At 34.2% G+C, this 15,434-nt stretch overlaps 1 protein-coding gene across 10 annotated transcripts in view; it reads left to right on the forward strand.

Annotated features, from left to right (window-relative positions):
• MYO6 (myosin VI) overlaps window positions 1-15,434 on the forward strand; it is a 156,655-nt gene that overhangs the window by 86,310 nt on the left and 54,911 nt on the right. For all 10 annotated transcript variants that reach the window (XM_053913988.2, XM_053913989.2, XM_053913990.2 and 7 more), the window contains 5 exons: window positions 1,289-1,386; window positions 1,718-1,882; window positions 5,695-5,775; window positions 8,532-8,712; window positions 11,713-11,857. In XM_053913988.2, coding sequence (XP_053769963.1) covers window positions 1,289-1,386; window positions 1,718-1,882; window positions 5,695-5,775; window positions 8,532-8,712; window positions 11,713-11,857 — 670 coding nt within the window. The remainder of the gene's footprint in view (window positions 1-1,288; window positions 1,387-1,717; window positions 1,883-5,694; window positions 5,776-8,531; window positions 8,713-11,712; window positions 11,858-15,434) is intronic.

Genomic DNA, 15,434 nt, shown 5'->3' on the forward strand with positions numbered 1-15,434 from the left:
CAAATTATGGGTTAACTCAATAAAATACTAATTAGTACTCTGATTTGTTTACTTGATGTGCAAACTTGATTGAGAATTGAATATAAGTCTGGTTTCTTCCATGATGTATTGCTGAGAAAAGTATTATTCCAAATGTTTCTAATGCCCTTTACTTGGGGATAGTAGATATTAACTGGCAGGACATAGAAATTTTTTGATGGGAGTGACTATATCATTAATAGCATTAATATAATTTTCTGATGGAGAAGCCCTAATCCTATTTTTGGTACTTTATTTATATGTTACATCTTTCTGTAAAAACTGGTAATGGAGTCAGGGAAATCTGTAATTAAGTCCCTTTTTTGCCAGTAGCCTGTTATGTGGCCTTCCACAAGTCAGTTGACATTGTTGGGCATCAGTTTTCTTGCCCATCTGAAAGATGGGGTACATGTGCTAACACTTCTTTTGGGTTTACATACTTTCCTACTTATCTTGAAAAAAATAAGGAAAAACTGAGGAGTGATCTTTAAAAGGGCACAGAGACTAGGTAAGCTTTCTGCTGTGGTAGAATAAGAGAAATGGACTTTAAAAGATTTCATAAAAAGTATTCTAGCAGTAGACATTGTGAAGCAATTTATGAGGTTGGTGGAAGACATCAGAATAAGATTGACACTGGTATATTTACAGCTGAGACTCTGGTGAGTACAACAGTGGACTCTAGGAATCTTTTTGCAGTCATGTGATGTGTCTTACTATAAAATAAAAGCAATTAAAGTTAACGTTTGTTCATTGGGATTTGAAAACTATTGTTCTGAGAACCTTTTGTAGGTAATTCTGTAGACTAGTTTGTTTTGTTGGATGTGCATGTAAAAATGTTAAACCTGGAGGTTTTATTCATGTATAAAATATTTTAGACAAGTCAACTAATAATTTGTTGCTTGTAATTTGTCACAAGATTTTTGCTGTTTTTTTGTATTATAATTACTACTCTAGTAGGGCTGATGTACTTGTGAAAATCTTAACATTTTTAGGGAGTAATTTTAAAAGTTGAGTTATAAATTTTGTAACCTAGTGACCTAAAATTTAATCTTTTTAATAAAATTTACATTTTTAATATATTTTAAGTAATTTTCCCATCTTGCATGTTAATAAGGCATGAACATAATGGTAGTCAATCCATTTGTGGGATTTGATATTACATGTGAATTTTCATTGTTAATATTTTTAAGAACTTTTTAAAGCTATATCATTTTGTAAATTTTCTTTATGATAATTTTTTGATGGAATATTTTCATTTCTTTTTCAATAGCTAACCCACTCTTAGAAGCCTTTGGAAATGCAAAGACTGTTCGCAACAATAATAGCAGTCGATTTGGAAAATTTGTAGAAATACATTTCAATGAAAAGGTGAGAGTGAGTCTGGGGATGATATGGTTGGGAGGGTTTTTGAAAAACACAAGGGTCTTGATAGAATTAGTGCTGTTCTTGAACTCGTGCTAAATTTCTTTAAATTTCTCTCTGTTATTTTAGATACCTGGCAGAATATATGTGCTCACTATGACCTCTATAAACACTTTAAACTTACATTTAATTATCTGTTTTCCCCTTTATTTGATATATAATTATAGCCTTTTTGATAGACAGATGTTTACTAGATGAGATAAATACTTTAACATTTGTAGGCTATACTTTAAGGCTGAAATGCAAAAATGTATTTTCTCTCTGTTTTGTTTTTCAGAGTTCAGTTGTTGGAGGATTTGTTTCACATTATCTTCTAGAGAAATCTAGGATCTGTGTTCAAGGCAAAGAGGAAAGGAATTATCATATCTTTTATAGGTTGTGTGCTGGTGCTTCTGAGGATATTAGGGAAAAACTTCATTTGAGCTCCCCAGATAATTTTCGGGTAGGTTGGATAAAAAAAATTCATACAAGATTTGCAAATTGAATTGCCTTCAATTATAAAACTTTTTTTAGTGGATTTTGGTAGTTTTCTGTAACTTACATTAACCTTAGTGTAAAGCGACGGAACGTCTTCGGTACTGAGTAGATCTGGGATTTACTGCTGACTTTATAACACTATATGGGAATTATGTAATGGGACAGAAAAAAGGGTCAGTGTTAAACCCGTTATCAATTTAAGCTCAATAAGAAATTTATAATAGTTCTGTAATGCTGACTTTAAAGTTACCTTTTAATTTTTGTAAAAAAAAAAGTTTGAGCACTGAATTAATAAAGGACCCATGATTATCTTCCTTGTTAATTCAGTTCAACAACAAATATTTATTGCTTGCTCAGTGAGTGCCAGACATTGTGCAAAATTTAAAAAGATAGATGAAACACACACACACAGAGTCTGACTGATGTGTTGGAATGATAAAAAGAGATAGGCATGGGATGCTGTGGGTTTTGGAAAAGCTTACTGGAACGACTGATGCTTGATCAGAATCCTGCAGTATTTTCAAGTGTTAACTAGAGAAGGAAAGATGCACAGTGTACTCCTGGTAGATGCAAAAAGATGAGCAAAGAAAGGCAAGAGATGGATGGGCAGGAAATGGTAGGAGATGAGGCTTAAGAGGTTGGACTTTCTTCTGTAGTTAATAAGGAGCTATTGAAGGGCTTTATGTAGACAATTGGACATCAGGTCTATACTTACTTCTGGCTTTAAAATTGAGTTGGCTTTAAGGGGTACAGGATGGGATGAATTGAAATGGCAACCATGGGTAAATTGCTTGGGAACCTATGGCCATACCTTTAAGTAACAGTTGCTTAGTGCCTGAATTGGGTTTATTGATTGCAGGGATGTGCAAAATATTAGGAGATAGTATTGATTGGACGTGGAGACTGACTATTATAGGGAAAAGGGAGAGTCTGAAATAATTCTCCAAAGTTTGACTAGGGAAACTGGATAGGTGGAAATACCATATTGGGCCAGGTGGAAGATTTAGCGTATAGGATGTGTTCAGTTTGGGAGCCTATGGCTCGTCTGAGCAGAGATGTACAGAAGACAGTTATGTATACTAATCTGAAATGTCAGTACTAGAAGGACAGGCTTGGGAGGTGCCGGTACTCTGGTGGTAGTTAAAACTATGACAGTGTGTAGTTGAGGTTATCCAGAGAGATTGCATAATGTAGAAAAGCAGAGGGTGATCAGATACGAGTTGCCCAAGAAAGATAGCTCAAATGGAGGTGTAAGGGAAGTACAGAGAAAACCATGAGCGCCAAGAATCACAAGCCAGTTGAGTTTCAAGAAGTGTAAGCGGGATGGTTAGCATAATTTACAAATTCTCAGCTAGCAAGTAGTGTCCCTGTGATGGATATGTGGGAGTCATGGGGTGGGGGTGAGGAATGTGGTTTGTATAAACTGTTCCAGGTAATTTTGATGGCCCCCGTTGGACAGGAATCTTCCATTTGAGAATCATGACACACCATACACATATATACATACACACACACACACATATAAAATTACTGTTCTGTGTGTGCACGTTTGTATTTGCAAGCCAGCTTCTCTTTATTTTTTCTATTAGTTTCTTTTAATGTGTACTTGGAAATTTTTTAATTTTATTGCTTTAAAATGCTTTATAACTGCATCTATTTATATATTTCTAAAATGTCCACCTTCTCTAGAACTCACCAAATTGATTGGGACTTGCAGTTAGTTGCCCACATTATCTTCATGAAGGTAGAAGAGACTTCTCTCTGCAATGATTTTTAGAAGAGGAACATAATTACTGTGAATAATATGAAATGTAATAATGATGATGCAGCTTTTTCCTCAAGGAGTTAATGATAACGTGATGAAACGAGGAGTCTAGGAGCATAGGTTTTGCATGTCTGAGAGTACGCTGCCCTTCCTGACACACAGGTGGGCACCCTGAGAGTGCAGCTACTGAAATTCTGTATCAGGTCAGAGAGTTTCCTGTCTCTGCAGTGTGAGCTTCGAGGCATTATTTCCTCTCTCATAAAAGAGTCCTTCTGGTGTTAGGGAGACTAGAGAAACAGTGTTACTTTTCACCCAAACACATCTGCTATCTCGGATATTCCTCCCAGGCATGTATACATACGTCTCTGTATTCCTCCCCCCAAATGATTATACCTCAGAGTTATTTGAAAGTCTGTTGGTAATGTCATCAGGCTTTTCTGTGGTTTACAGAAATTATAGATAAGGGTGTAAAGACAAAGAAGACCTCTACAGCATGGTGAACACTTCCAGAGGTTTTTTTTGTCACTACTCTATCCAAATTAGTATGTAAAGAATTCTAGAGATACGTGTGTTTAAGAGCAATTGTATTAACCGCCCATGTATTTTGTAAAATAAAAGGTTAAAAATTCTTGGATTATTCAAAATTTTCAAATATTTTTTCACATTTAATGGAAACATTTGTTACAGTCATGCAAAGATCCTTGAACATAAATAAAGCTTGGATAGAATGAGAATGGATGGCCAGAATAGTTACAACTTTTCTATTTATAGAAAGGTAGGAAGAAACGAGTATTTTTCCTAGATTTTAATATTAAGTCCATCTGTCTAAAAGCCAAGTAATAAAACAATTGGGGTACAGGGATAAAGTTCTTGCTAGCAAAGAAAACATATGGTTGGGTTCTATGTTTAAGCTACAATTATCTTCCTAAATACTAGAGATCATTTTTGAAATAGTTAATTGAAAATGTTAACCAATATTATTCCTCCTCCCTTCCTAAAGATTCTGGGGTAGGAAAAAAAACCTCAATACTGTTTTCTGGTTTTAGCCAACTTTAATACTTCACTATAATGGAGGGGGAAGATAGATGCATTGATTATCTAAAATATTAATTTACTCCAAAATTTACTATAATTTTCTCTTGGTATCTATATGATGTCATATGTTTTATCTTGGAATTCATGCCATGATACATGGAAACATAGTGACCTGATTTAAGAGAGGGATGACTTTTAAAATTTTCCCTCTTGTTCCCACTGTACTTTCTTCCTGCCCCCTCCTTTACCTCTCCTAAAGGTGGGTAATAGATTCTTTTTGAAGCCAATGAATGCAGTATTCTTTTCTTCTCAGCTACTTCCCTTGTTCTATGTTTTGAAAGCATGTGGCCTTTAAAAGGCTTCTGGGCAGCAAAGTAAATCCTTGAGATAGAAGCTGAAATTGTTATTTGAATAACTATATGAAGGTTCATATAGCCAGTACTGTAATTGATGTATAGTCATGTTAACTGTCAGTAAATATGAAAGGCGTATTTTAGAGAACGGATTCTAAAAATAAAAAATTAAAAAATTTCGAGGATAATATTTGTTAATTAGTTGGAATTTATAATATTACTGGAAATACTAAACCACACTCTGTTGTTCCTTATTTGAGACTCTTTACATATTTAGTAAGAAGATGATTTTCACAATTATTTGTACTATGTATGAAGATATTTGACAATGGAAATATTTAAAATTACTGTCCTTTAAATATTGGAAAGCTTTATGGTATTGATTTTTTATGTTAATCATTCAATTTAATCTACCTTGAAGAACTGGGATTTTTTACATCCCTGGTTTGATTAGTAGGAGTGAAATGCTTATATAGAAGTACCTGTTTTAATTGAAAGATTAAATGATGCTTAGGTTATGTTTAGAAATTCTTTACGATTAACACTATTTGGTAAGTTGTGTTGTCTTCTGCATTATTTTCCAGAGGATATTTGTTAATTATATTTTACATTTCTTTGTCATAGTATTTAAACAGAGGCTGCACTAGATACTTTGCTAACAAAGAGACCGACAAACAAATTTTACAAAACCGAAAAAGTCCTGAGGTATAGTAGACTATTTTTTTAATTAAAATCTTTAATACAAAAAAAAACCCTTTGCCTAAAGATATATTTTTTTATTTTGGAGCCCAAATAATACTTCTTACTTTTAGGCTTGTGCTTATTATAACAACTAAAGACTCATCCAAGTGTCTCTTTGAGTGTATATAGTACTTTATGCCTACATTGGTATCTGCAGAAGCTGTGGGTTCTGGTTCTTCCTGGTTAGGCCTCAATACACTGTTTTTTTCCCAGCTTGAGGGTGGCAAATTGCCGAAGAATTGTCATTTGCTAATATTTTTTCAACTTACTCTTATATTACCCACTTGGGCTTAAGTATAAAGCATGTCCGTTATCATTGCTTACTCCAAGGCAGAAATGAGCTTTGTGTAGACACTAGGCAGAGTAAGCATTATTGTGAATTGATGCTTATATTATTGTATTTCTCTTCAAAACATATTTCTACAACATATTATAAAAAGTTTTACATATAGGTCTTACTAAATTATTGCATTTCTAAGAGTAATTATTTATAATTATGCTATTAAATATTATTTTAAAAACATTAAATCCTTAACCTAAAAATCTACAACCTTTATAAATTTAATATGTAGTGTTTAAGTAATATATGGTATTGTATCTACTCAAGGAGCTTAAATTATAAAATATAAGCCAGGATTAATTATAGGAACTAGTCACACTGTCTTTATCAATTTCATTAAAAGATTGATGTGGAGTACTTATTTTTTTCACTTTTGTATTGTTGTTCAATTACAGTTGTCCCCATTTTCTCCCCATTACTCTCCCCTGTCCCCCCCACCCCCCACCTCCCACATTCAATCCTTCCCACCCACATTGTCTTTGTCCATGGGTCCTTTATACATGTTCCTCGACGTGACCTTTCCCTTTCTTAATTGAACAAGTTTTTCTTGTACTCAGTTTTCAGTGCTTCTGCATTTGAGTGTCAGATGCTTTTGACTCTTTTCAAAATGAGTGAGATGAATTATGTCTTTATTATATTCATAGAAACAAAGCAAATGAAAACTCATTATTTTGAATTCTGAGCAGTTAATTTTTAACATTTTATCATTTTAGACATAGATGTCTGAATTATAAATTGTAAACTTCAGTTTGTTGCATCTATGGTTGCAACTTTTAAGAAGTAACATTAATATTTATTATGGTATCTTTCTGTGTCATGGTAACCTATGTTTTCATAAGGCATCATCAAAATATAGAAATTGTATTCTTTCCACCAAGATAATGGGGACATTTCCTTTGGCATGGATTAACTTGAGTAAAGAGGAGAGAAAAACTGGATTTTACTCTTTAAAGAGTAACATGTACTCTTGGTGCTCTCCTGTGAAGAGAACGGACTCTTTCTGATCCTAGTGTCAACGTACTTCGTTAGGAATCGTATTTATATTACTGAGTTGATGTATAAAATATAAAGTGAACAATAGATTAATATGTTTAAATTACTTTTTATGTCTTCTTTATCAGGAGGATGAGGTGATCATTTTGACTAAGTAGAATCCTTTGTCTTGTTCCATTTGAGTGTCTGTAAGCTGTGTATAACTTTTAGGAGAATGCAGCATTTTTAGTCTTCCATAAGAGCAATATATTTATTAATATTTGATTAGAAACACTTTTTAAATGAAGTAACCATTCAATTACAAGACTAAAAATTCTGCGTGCTGTGTGTTTTCTGTTAACTTTAGCTGCACCTGAATGTTTCCTTTGATTCTTTTAAGAATAAAATTAAATTTCTTTATCTAGACATTTTCCAGAAACTTCACACAAACATTAAACATTTTAAAGAATTTTATGGAAAGAGTCACGACTTCAACTGGAAAGGCGCTAGCAACTGGGAGGAAAAGAAACATCTCCTAGAGGCATCTTTAATGGCCAATTACTTTCCCTGCTGTGTTAATGCCTAATGTTTACTTTTATTTCTTCATTCTCAAGTTCTGGAAAATTCCTAGTACAACCTTTCAGTGTCCAGTAACTTTTATTTTTCTCCCTTTAGTTTGACAGGCCTTTTTTCTTCCCTTTCCTGAGTTTGTTATAGGTTCTAATAAATGAATACTTAGATTGCATGTTCTTTTAGGAGAGAAAGAGAATTCTCTCTTTTTTCTGGAATGTTTTCAGTCATTGCATAAATTCTTAAAGTGAGCATAACACTTACTAATACATTTTACCTCATATATACTTATACAGAAAGGCTTAAAAAATAATCTTCAGGCCATGAAAATTGTTATTAGCTTGTTCGCCACTTCCTAGTGTTGAATATTAGTACAGTTGATGACAGTTAATTTAAAAGAGTATAATGCTAAGTATCAGATTTAAACATTTTTTACAATTTTTTTGCTCAGTTTGTTTTGACCTGTGGTTTATGTTGATTCCTTTCAACCACTGGTATTCCATTCTTTTTACTCAATTTTTGTTTTTATCTAATACCTTTGCATTATACTGCTTTAGAGTTAATATTGTAATTTAATTGGAAAACATTCCATTTCACTCTTTGACAGAAATTTTTATTGAGATAATTATAGATTCATATGCAATTGAAAGAAACTATGCAGAGATCCTGTGTATGCTTTCCTATTTAGTTTTTGATTGTTAGAATACTAAAGTTTTTCCATTGACAGTTTATTTTTGCATGTTAAACAGAACATCAATAGACCTCCTGTATTATTATTATTTTTTAGTATACTTAAATAATGTAGAGGGCAGTTAACTGATGTCTTCTTGTTTTATAGTACCTGAAGGCAGGTTCCTTGAAAGATCCTCTGTTAGACGACCATGGAGATTTTATCAGAATGTGCACAGCCATGAAAAAGATTGGTTTGGATGATGAAGAAAAGCTTGATCTGTTCCGGGTAGTCGCTGGTGTCCTGCACCTTGGAAATATTGATTTTGAGGAAGCCGGCAGCACTTCAGGTTTTCTTGTGGTTTTTGTTTGTTTTGTTTTGCTTTAAGGAGGAGTAAAATTAGAAGTTTTGTCATATGTACATTGAATCTGTGCACAGGTTTGTTAATACCCTGGAATTTCTAGAATACATATTACATGATGAATTATGCAAATGGAAGCTGCATGTTCGTCATTATAAACTCTGTATTGAAGAAGTTAGTGATACTGATAAGGAATGAACTCATTTTATGAAGGACAAGTAACTGACTGCAAGGTCATATTCAGTTAAATTTTTCAACTGATATTATACTTGCCTAATAAGTGAACAGAATAATTCTCTACCATCTATTAAGGTATCTTGATACTTTGGGGGTTTATTAATTTAAACTTGGGTCAGTTAATTAGGGCAATTGAATACATAAAAAAAGCCCATATACTTTATTACTGCACATGAAAACAGGTTGAGCTTTATGCAGATTGAAAAGAGCATTTAAATGCATGCATGGTAATAACTTTTCAACTGTAGTGGTTTAGTCTTACATAAAGAATAAGAATTTTTATATACTTCTAAGTTTGTTCTGTGAATACAGGGATTGGCAAATGTGGCCCATGACTCAATCTGAAGAGCTGCCTGTTATTGTAAATACAGTGTGGTTGGAACCTAGCCACACCCAACTTACGTCTGGTCTGTTCCAGCTTTTGTGCTACAGTGGCAGAGTCGAGTAGTGACAGAGAGACTGTATGGCCCGCAAAGCCTAAAGTCTGACACTTTAGAGAAAAACAATGTTGACTCCTACATAAATACGTTATTTAAAAATATTACACTGGCCCTGGCTGGGTAGTTGGTTTGGTCAGAATGTTGTCCTGATGCTGCAGGGTTGTTGTGGGTTCGATCCCTGATGGGGTGCATACAAGAATTAACCAGTGAATGCATAAATGGGTGGAACAGCAAGTCGATGTCTGTCTGTTTCTCTCTCCCCATTCTCTCGCCCCCTTTCTCTCTCTCAAATTAATCAATAAAAAAAAGTCTTACACTGGGTTAAGAAAATTTTAAGCATCATTTCATATTGTACTCATTAACATGGGCTTTGGTGTCAGATCCCAGAAGCTCCCTGAGCCTTGATTTTTCATTTGTAAAATAATGAAGAAATAATCCATGAGAAGTGCTTTAAAGTGTAGTATCTAGCAGTAGTATGCATGTAGGGCAGGGGCATAACAGTAAGGAAAATGAACATTTTATATACTGTACTTCATCATAATTATAGTCTAAACTTGATATAGGTAGTGAGGTAGGGGAGGGGATATTACCTCCATTTTACACACAAGTGCAACCTGTGCACAAGTTAAGTAAAATAGTTATTAATGAAATTGTAGATGTGAGAGCTGGGTTCTACCCATGTGTTAATAATTCAGGTAATTGTCCCTCAAAGCCCCTAGTTACTTCCCAAGTGTCATGATCCATGAATGAGCATATTTAAATAGACCATCTTGATGACCTTTAGACTTCATGTCCTGTGATGCTGTGACGTCAGTAACATCAGATGTATCGCAGTATAGTGTTTAATAGCACATGTTCTTGAACCAGACTGTTTACCTGTATTAACTGCCCGTGTGACTTTGGCCAGGAACTGAACTTCGCCAGGTCTTAGTTTCCTTAGCTATATACTGGGACAACAATCCCTATCTGATGTTATAAAGAGGAATAAATGAGTTGAATATTTGTAAAATGATGTAAATACTATGTCTAGCACATAGTAATTGCATTATATTTTTTTGAATAAGCAAAATAAAAATTCAGGTTACTCTCAGTTTAAAATGAGAAAAAAGCAAAACCATTTGTGTTCTTAGTGTGCATTAAATTATTTATTAGTTTTTTGAGGGATTTTAAAATTTATTTTGAAAATGTAATTAATGTTAAAACACATTTCATTTCCCATACCTCATTGTTACACCCTGGGAGCATGTGGGAGTTCTAAATAACACCAAAAAAGTTTACAATATTTAAGGAACACTTTGGAAGTGTTGCTAGAAGTGTTTCACCTCACATTATTTTCTTGAGCTAGAACATGCGGATATATGTAGAGGATCATAAAGGTGGCGTGATCTAACTGGTATGAAAAGCACTTAAATGGTCAAAAGGCACATAGCACATATTTACATTATCTTTGATTTTTCTTCTCAAATGTTTTTCTGTTGAGAAAATGAGCAGCAAGCAGAGAGGGTTAGAATGAGGCAATAAATCAAAAGAATTAAATTAAAAGGTTGTTTCATTTTAATAGCTAAGATTTTATTATTATTCATCCTTCTGTGACCCTTCCTGTAGATCCAAATGGTTTCTTTCTAATTAGAATTGATTTTTTTTTCTCACTAGAGAGCTCAATTTTGGCATTTCCTCACAATCTGAAAACGCTCTGAATATTTTTATAATTATTTTATTAGAAAATTTATTCTCTAATAGATTTTTAGAAGACACTTACTGAGAAGATTTTGTGTGATGGAAATGCAAAAAATACCTATCGGAACTTTCTATGCTTTTTAAGTTCCACATAACAAAAATATTTTATTATAACAAAATAGTTTTTAATAATAATAGTTTTCAAAAGCGTTCTTCTTTGGAAGCGGGGCTAGTAACATGAAAACCTTATTATAGTATTTTGCCTTTTTAAAACGAATAACTGTTTCCTTATGTTACCTTTATATAATTCCTGTGAAGTGTGTCAGAAACTTTGCAAAATAGTAAAAGAGAAGTATTTAAATAAAATTAGTGAATGATTGGTAGTCATTTTTTTCAGAGTTAGGTCATTTTAGGTAATACATATGTGTGTAGAAACTTGAAGTTTTTTGGAGTCATATGAATTTTAACAATAAGGCATTACATTTCTCCAGAGATTTAATATATTAACAAAGAACTTCATCTATTTCATAGTTTTATGTAAGGGAAGTATAGAAGTATAATTCTAAGAAATGGATCTTGAAAATCTGGCTAATGTAATGTTTATTAATTTCAAGTTAAAATATATTTTCATTAGGTGGCTGTAATCTGAAGAATAAATCTACTCAGTCACTGGAATATTGTGCTGAATTACTGGGTTTGGATCAAGATGATCTCCGTGTCAGTCTAACTACAAGAGTCATGCTAACAACAGCAGGGGGCACCAAAGGAACAGTTATAAAGTAAGTTCCTTATCTCATTGCTCTGTAAAAATCCTGCCTTGGGTTTTGTCAAGGAAAAATCTTTCTTTTCTGAGAACACTGAGATTTAAAGTTAATCTCTATGTATGACTCATTCTTTTCATTATAATGTTCTAAAACATGTGCTTGATAGATCAAAATTCTGTGTATCTTACCATAACAATCCATCATAAAAGTTAACACTGACTTCCATGGCTCTTTAAGTTATTTTGCTTTTCTTTTTTTTTGCATTTGAAGACCATTTTATTTTTATCTCAACTTCTGTTTGCTCAATTTCTGTTTTGTTTGGTCTGCTTGAAAATAAAGTTTTTTTTAAAGGTATATTTTATTGATTATACTATTATAGTTGTCCCAGTTTTTTCTCCCCTTTCTCCCCCCTCTGTCCTACAACCCCCCACCCTCCAGCATTCCCCCTGCCTCAGTTCATATCCATGGGTTGTACATATAAGTTCTTTGGCTTCTCTATTTCCTATACGATTCTTAACCTACCCCTGTCTATTGTATGCCTATGAATTATGCTTCTTATTCCCTCTACCTTTCCCCCTGATTCTCCCCCTCCCCACTGATAACCCTCCATGTGATTTCCATTTCTGTGATTCTGTTCCTGTTCTAATTGTTTGCTTAGTTTTTGTTTTTTAGGTTCAGTTGTTGATAGTTCTGAGTTTGTGTTCATTTCACAGTTCATAGTTTTTCATCTTCTATTTCTTAGATAAGTCCCTTTAACATTTCCTATAATAAGGGCTTGGTGATGATGAACTCCTTTAACTTGGCCTTATCTGGGAAGCACTTTATCTGCCCTTCCATTCTAAATGATAGCTTTGCTGGGTACAGTAATCTTGGATATAGGTCATTGCCTTTCATGACTTTGAATACTTCTTTCCAGCCCCTTCTTGCCTGTAAGGTTTCTTTTAGAGAAATCAGCTGATAGTCTAATGGGAACTCCTTTGTAGGTAGCTCTCTGCTTTTCTCTTGCTGCTTTTAAGATTATCTCTTTATCTTTAATCTTGGGTAACTTAATGATGATGTGTCTTGGTGTGTTCCTCTTTGGGTCCAACTTCTTTGGGACTCTCCGGGCTTGCTGGACTTCCTGGAATTCTGTTTCCTTCACCAGGTTGGGGAAGTTTTCCTTCATTATGTTTTCAAATAAGTTTTCAATTTTTTGCTCTTCCTCTTCTCCTTCTGGCATCCATATGATTTGAATGTTGGAACGCTTAAAGCTGTCCCAGAGGTTCCTAAGCCTCTCCTTATATTTTTGAATTCTTGTTTCTTCATTTTGTTCTGGTTGGACATTTATTTCTTCCTTTTGTTCCAAATCTTTGATTTGAGCCCCATTTCCTTCCCTTCACTCTTGGTTTCCTGGATATTTTGCTTTATTTCAGTTTGGGTAGCCTTCATTTGTTCCTTCATTTTGCGACCGAGCTCAATCATTTCTGTGAGCATCCTGTGTACCAGTGTTTTGAACTCTGCATCAGATAAGTTATGTGTCTCCTTGTCCATTAAGCTCTTTTTCTGGAGTTTTGATCTGTTATTTCATTTGGCACATACTTCTTTGTCATGGCATACCTGTTGAGTTGTTACGGGGTGGGGCCTTAGGCATTCGACAGGGCGGGGCAACCCTCTCTGATGTGTTGTGGTGCTGTCTCTGGTGGAGGGGTCAGAGAGGAAACAATGCAGCTTGCCTGCTCAGCTCTATCCCACTTTTCAATGAACTCTCCTATAAGACTGGGAGTTTCTCCCACCTTTGCAACCCCCACAGTTTTTATAGCCAGAGATTTTGAGTCTTTAGAGTCCCGGTGAGCCAGCCCCGCCTTGCCTGCATGGTCTGCTGCCTTTCTGCATGTCCTCTCTCTGCCCATCTCCCTGTCTCCGCCCCTCCTATCAGTCTGGATAACTGTTTCTTTAACTTCTTGGTTGTTGGAGTTCTGTGCGGATTGCTATTCTGGCAGTTCTGGTTGTTTATTGTGTTTAAATTGGTTGTTATCCTTCTTTTGGTTGTGTGAGGAAGTGAAGTGTTTCTACCTAGGCCTCCATCTTGGCTGGACTTTTTAAAGTTATTTCTTATAGATACAATACATGGCACAAATTTGGAATTTATAAGGTGAAAGAGAAGTTTACATTTGTACAGCTATGAAAATATAGAATGGGGCAAAAGGAGGTTTACAGTTGTGAGTATGTGAAACATAGTTTATTTTTGTGTTATTAGTAATTATTATACTATTTTCCATATGAACAACTGTAAGCCTACTTTGGCCCTGCCCTGTATGATTTGATTATATATCAATATTTGTTTTAGATGACAGTTCTTTTTTAAAAATTTTCAGAACTGTATATTTTGAGATATAATGTACTCTTTGAAATGTGCAATTTTGTGATTTTTAGTATATAAGGTTTTGCGATCATCGCCATTACTTAGTTTCAGAAAATAACTGATCATTTTACTTTAAAAGTGATTTTCCTTTCAAATGGTGTGTACTAAAATTTCTATTAAGTAGAACTTGCTTTAGTAAAACACTCAGTAGATGGAATTTCACCTTACCTTAGGATTCTTCATTTACAGGAAATTATAGGAAATGACAGGAAAATAAGAGGCTAGCGAGGATTTTTAAAACTCATAACCAAGAACATCTAGGTTGTGTCTGGTTGAACAGTGTACACTTTTGACTCTGTATCCTGTGTGTTAGGTACTTTTGTTTTCAGTACTGTAAGATAAAATTGATGTTCAGTAATTGTTCTCAAGTACTGTAGACCTTCATTTGTAGGGGAATAGTCAGACCCTTTATCCCTTGCTACCCAAGGCAGGCAATGAGTTCTAGCAACATAGTTCAGTAAAATTTTCAACAAATTAAATAAGGATTAAAAAAAAATTTAGCCATTCAGAAAATTGCACTTTCTGAAATATTACCAAGGTGTGCTTAGTACGTTTCATTGCTAAGCTTATTCCAGATTGTGCTACTCCAAAGAGAACCTCAGCAAGGAGGATGTATAGTAATGCCTTAGAGTTGCTTGGCTGATGCCTGGGGGACGGCTGGTAAAAGCAGAAGTAAGTGGTTCTTGGGTGCCATTTCCTCCATTTCCCCCGTTGTTCAGGAGCAGTTCTTGTATGTGTTTTTATATGGCGTGTTCACGTAACTTCAGGAAAGGTTTCCATTGTAGGAAACACAAGTTGGAAAACCACTGTTTAGAAGGTATTCAAGTGTCACTCATGTCTGAATGACTTAAGGTAACGTCAAAATCTGACAGTTATTTTTGCTGGTGCTCCCATGGTTCCCATACTTATTTTTATGATAGCATTTAGCACAGTGTTTATACATTCTCTTTTGTGGCAGTCTAGCTTCATCAGACTATCATTTTCTTGAGGATAAGGGCCGTGTGTCTGCATCTGCAGTATCTAATACTGTTACACCATGTAGTTACTTATATTAAATCACAGAGTTGGACAGTTCAGATTTTAAAATGTAAACATTTTTTCCTAAACAATGTTAAATAAGTTACTAAACTTTTAAAGTTCTTCTGAATTAAACACAATTTCTTTTGTATGTAAGGAAAGTCAAAACAAAGA

Source organism: Desmodus rotundus, chromosome 11 (genome assembly GCF_022682495.2).
Source record: "Desmodus rotundus isolate HL8 chromosome 11, HLdesRot8A.1, whole genome shotgun sequence".
NCBI classification, from domain to species: Eukaryota; Metazoa; Chordata; class Mammalia; order Chiroptera; family Phyllostomidae; genus Desmodus; species Desmodus rotundus.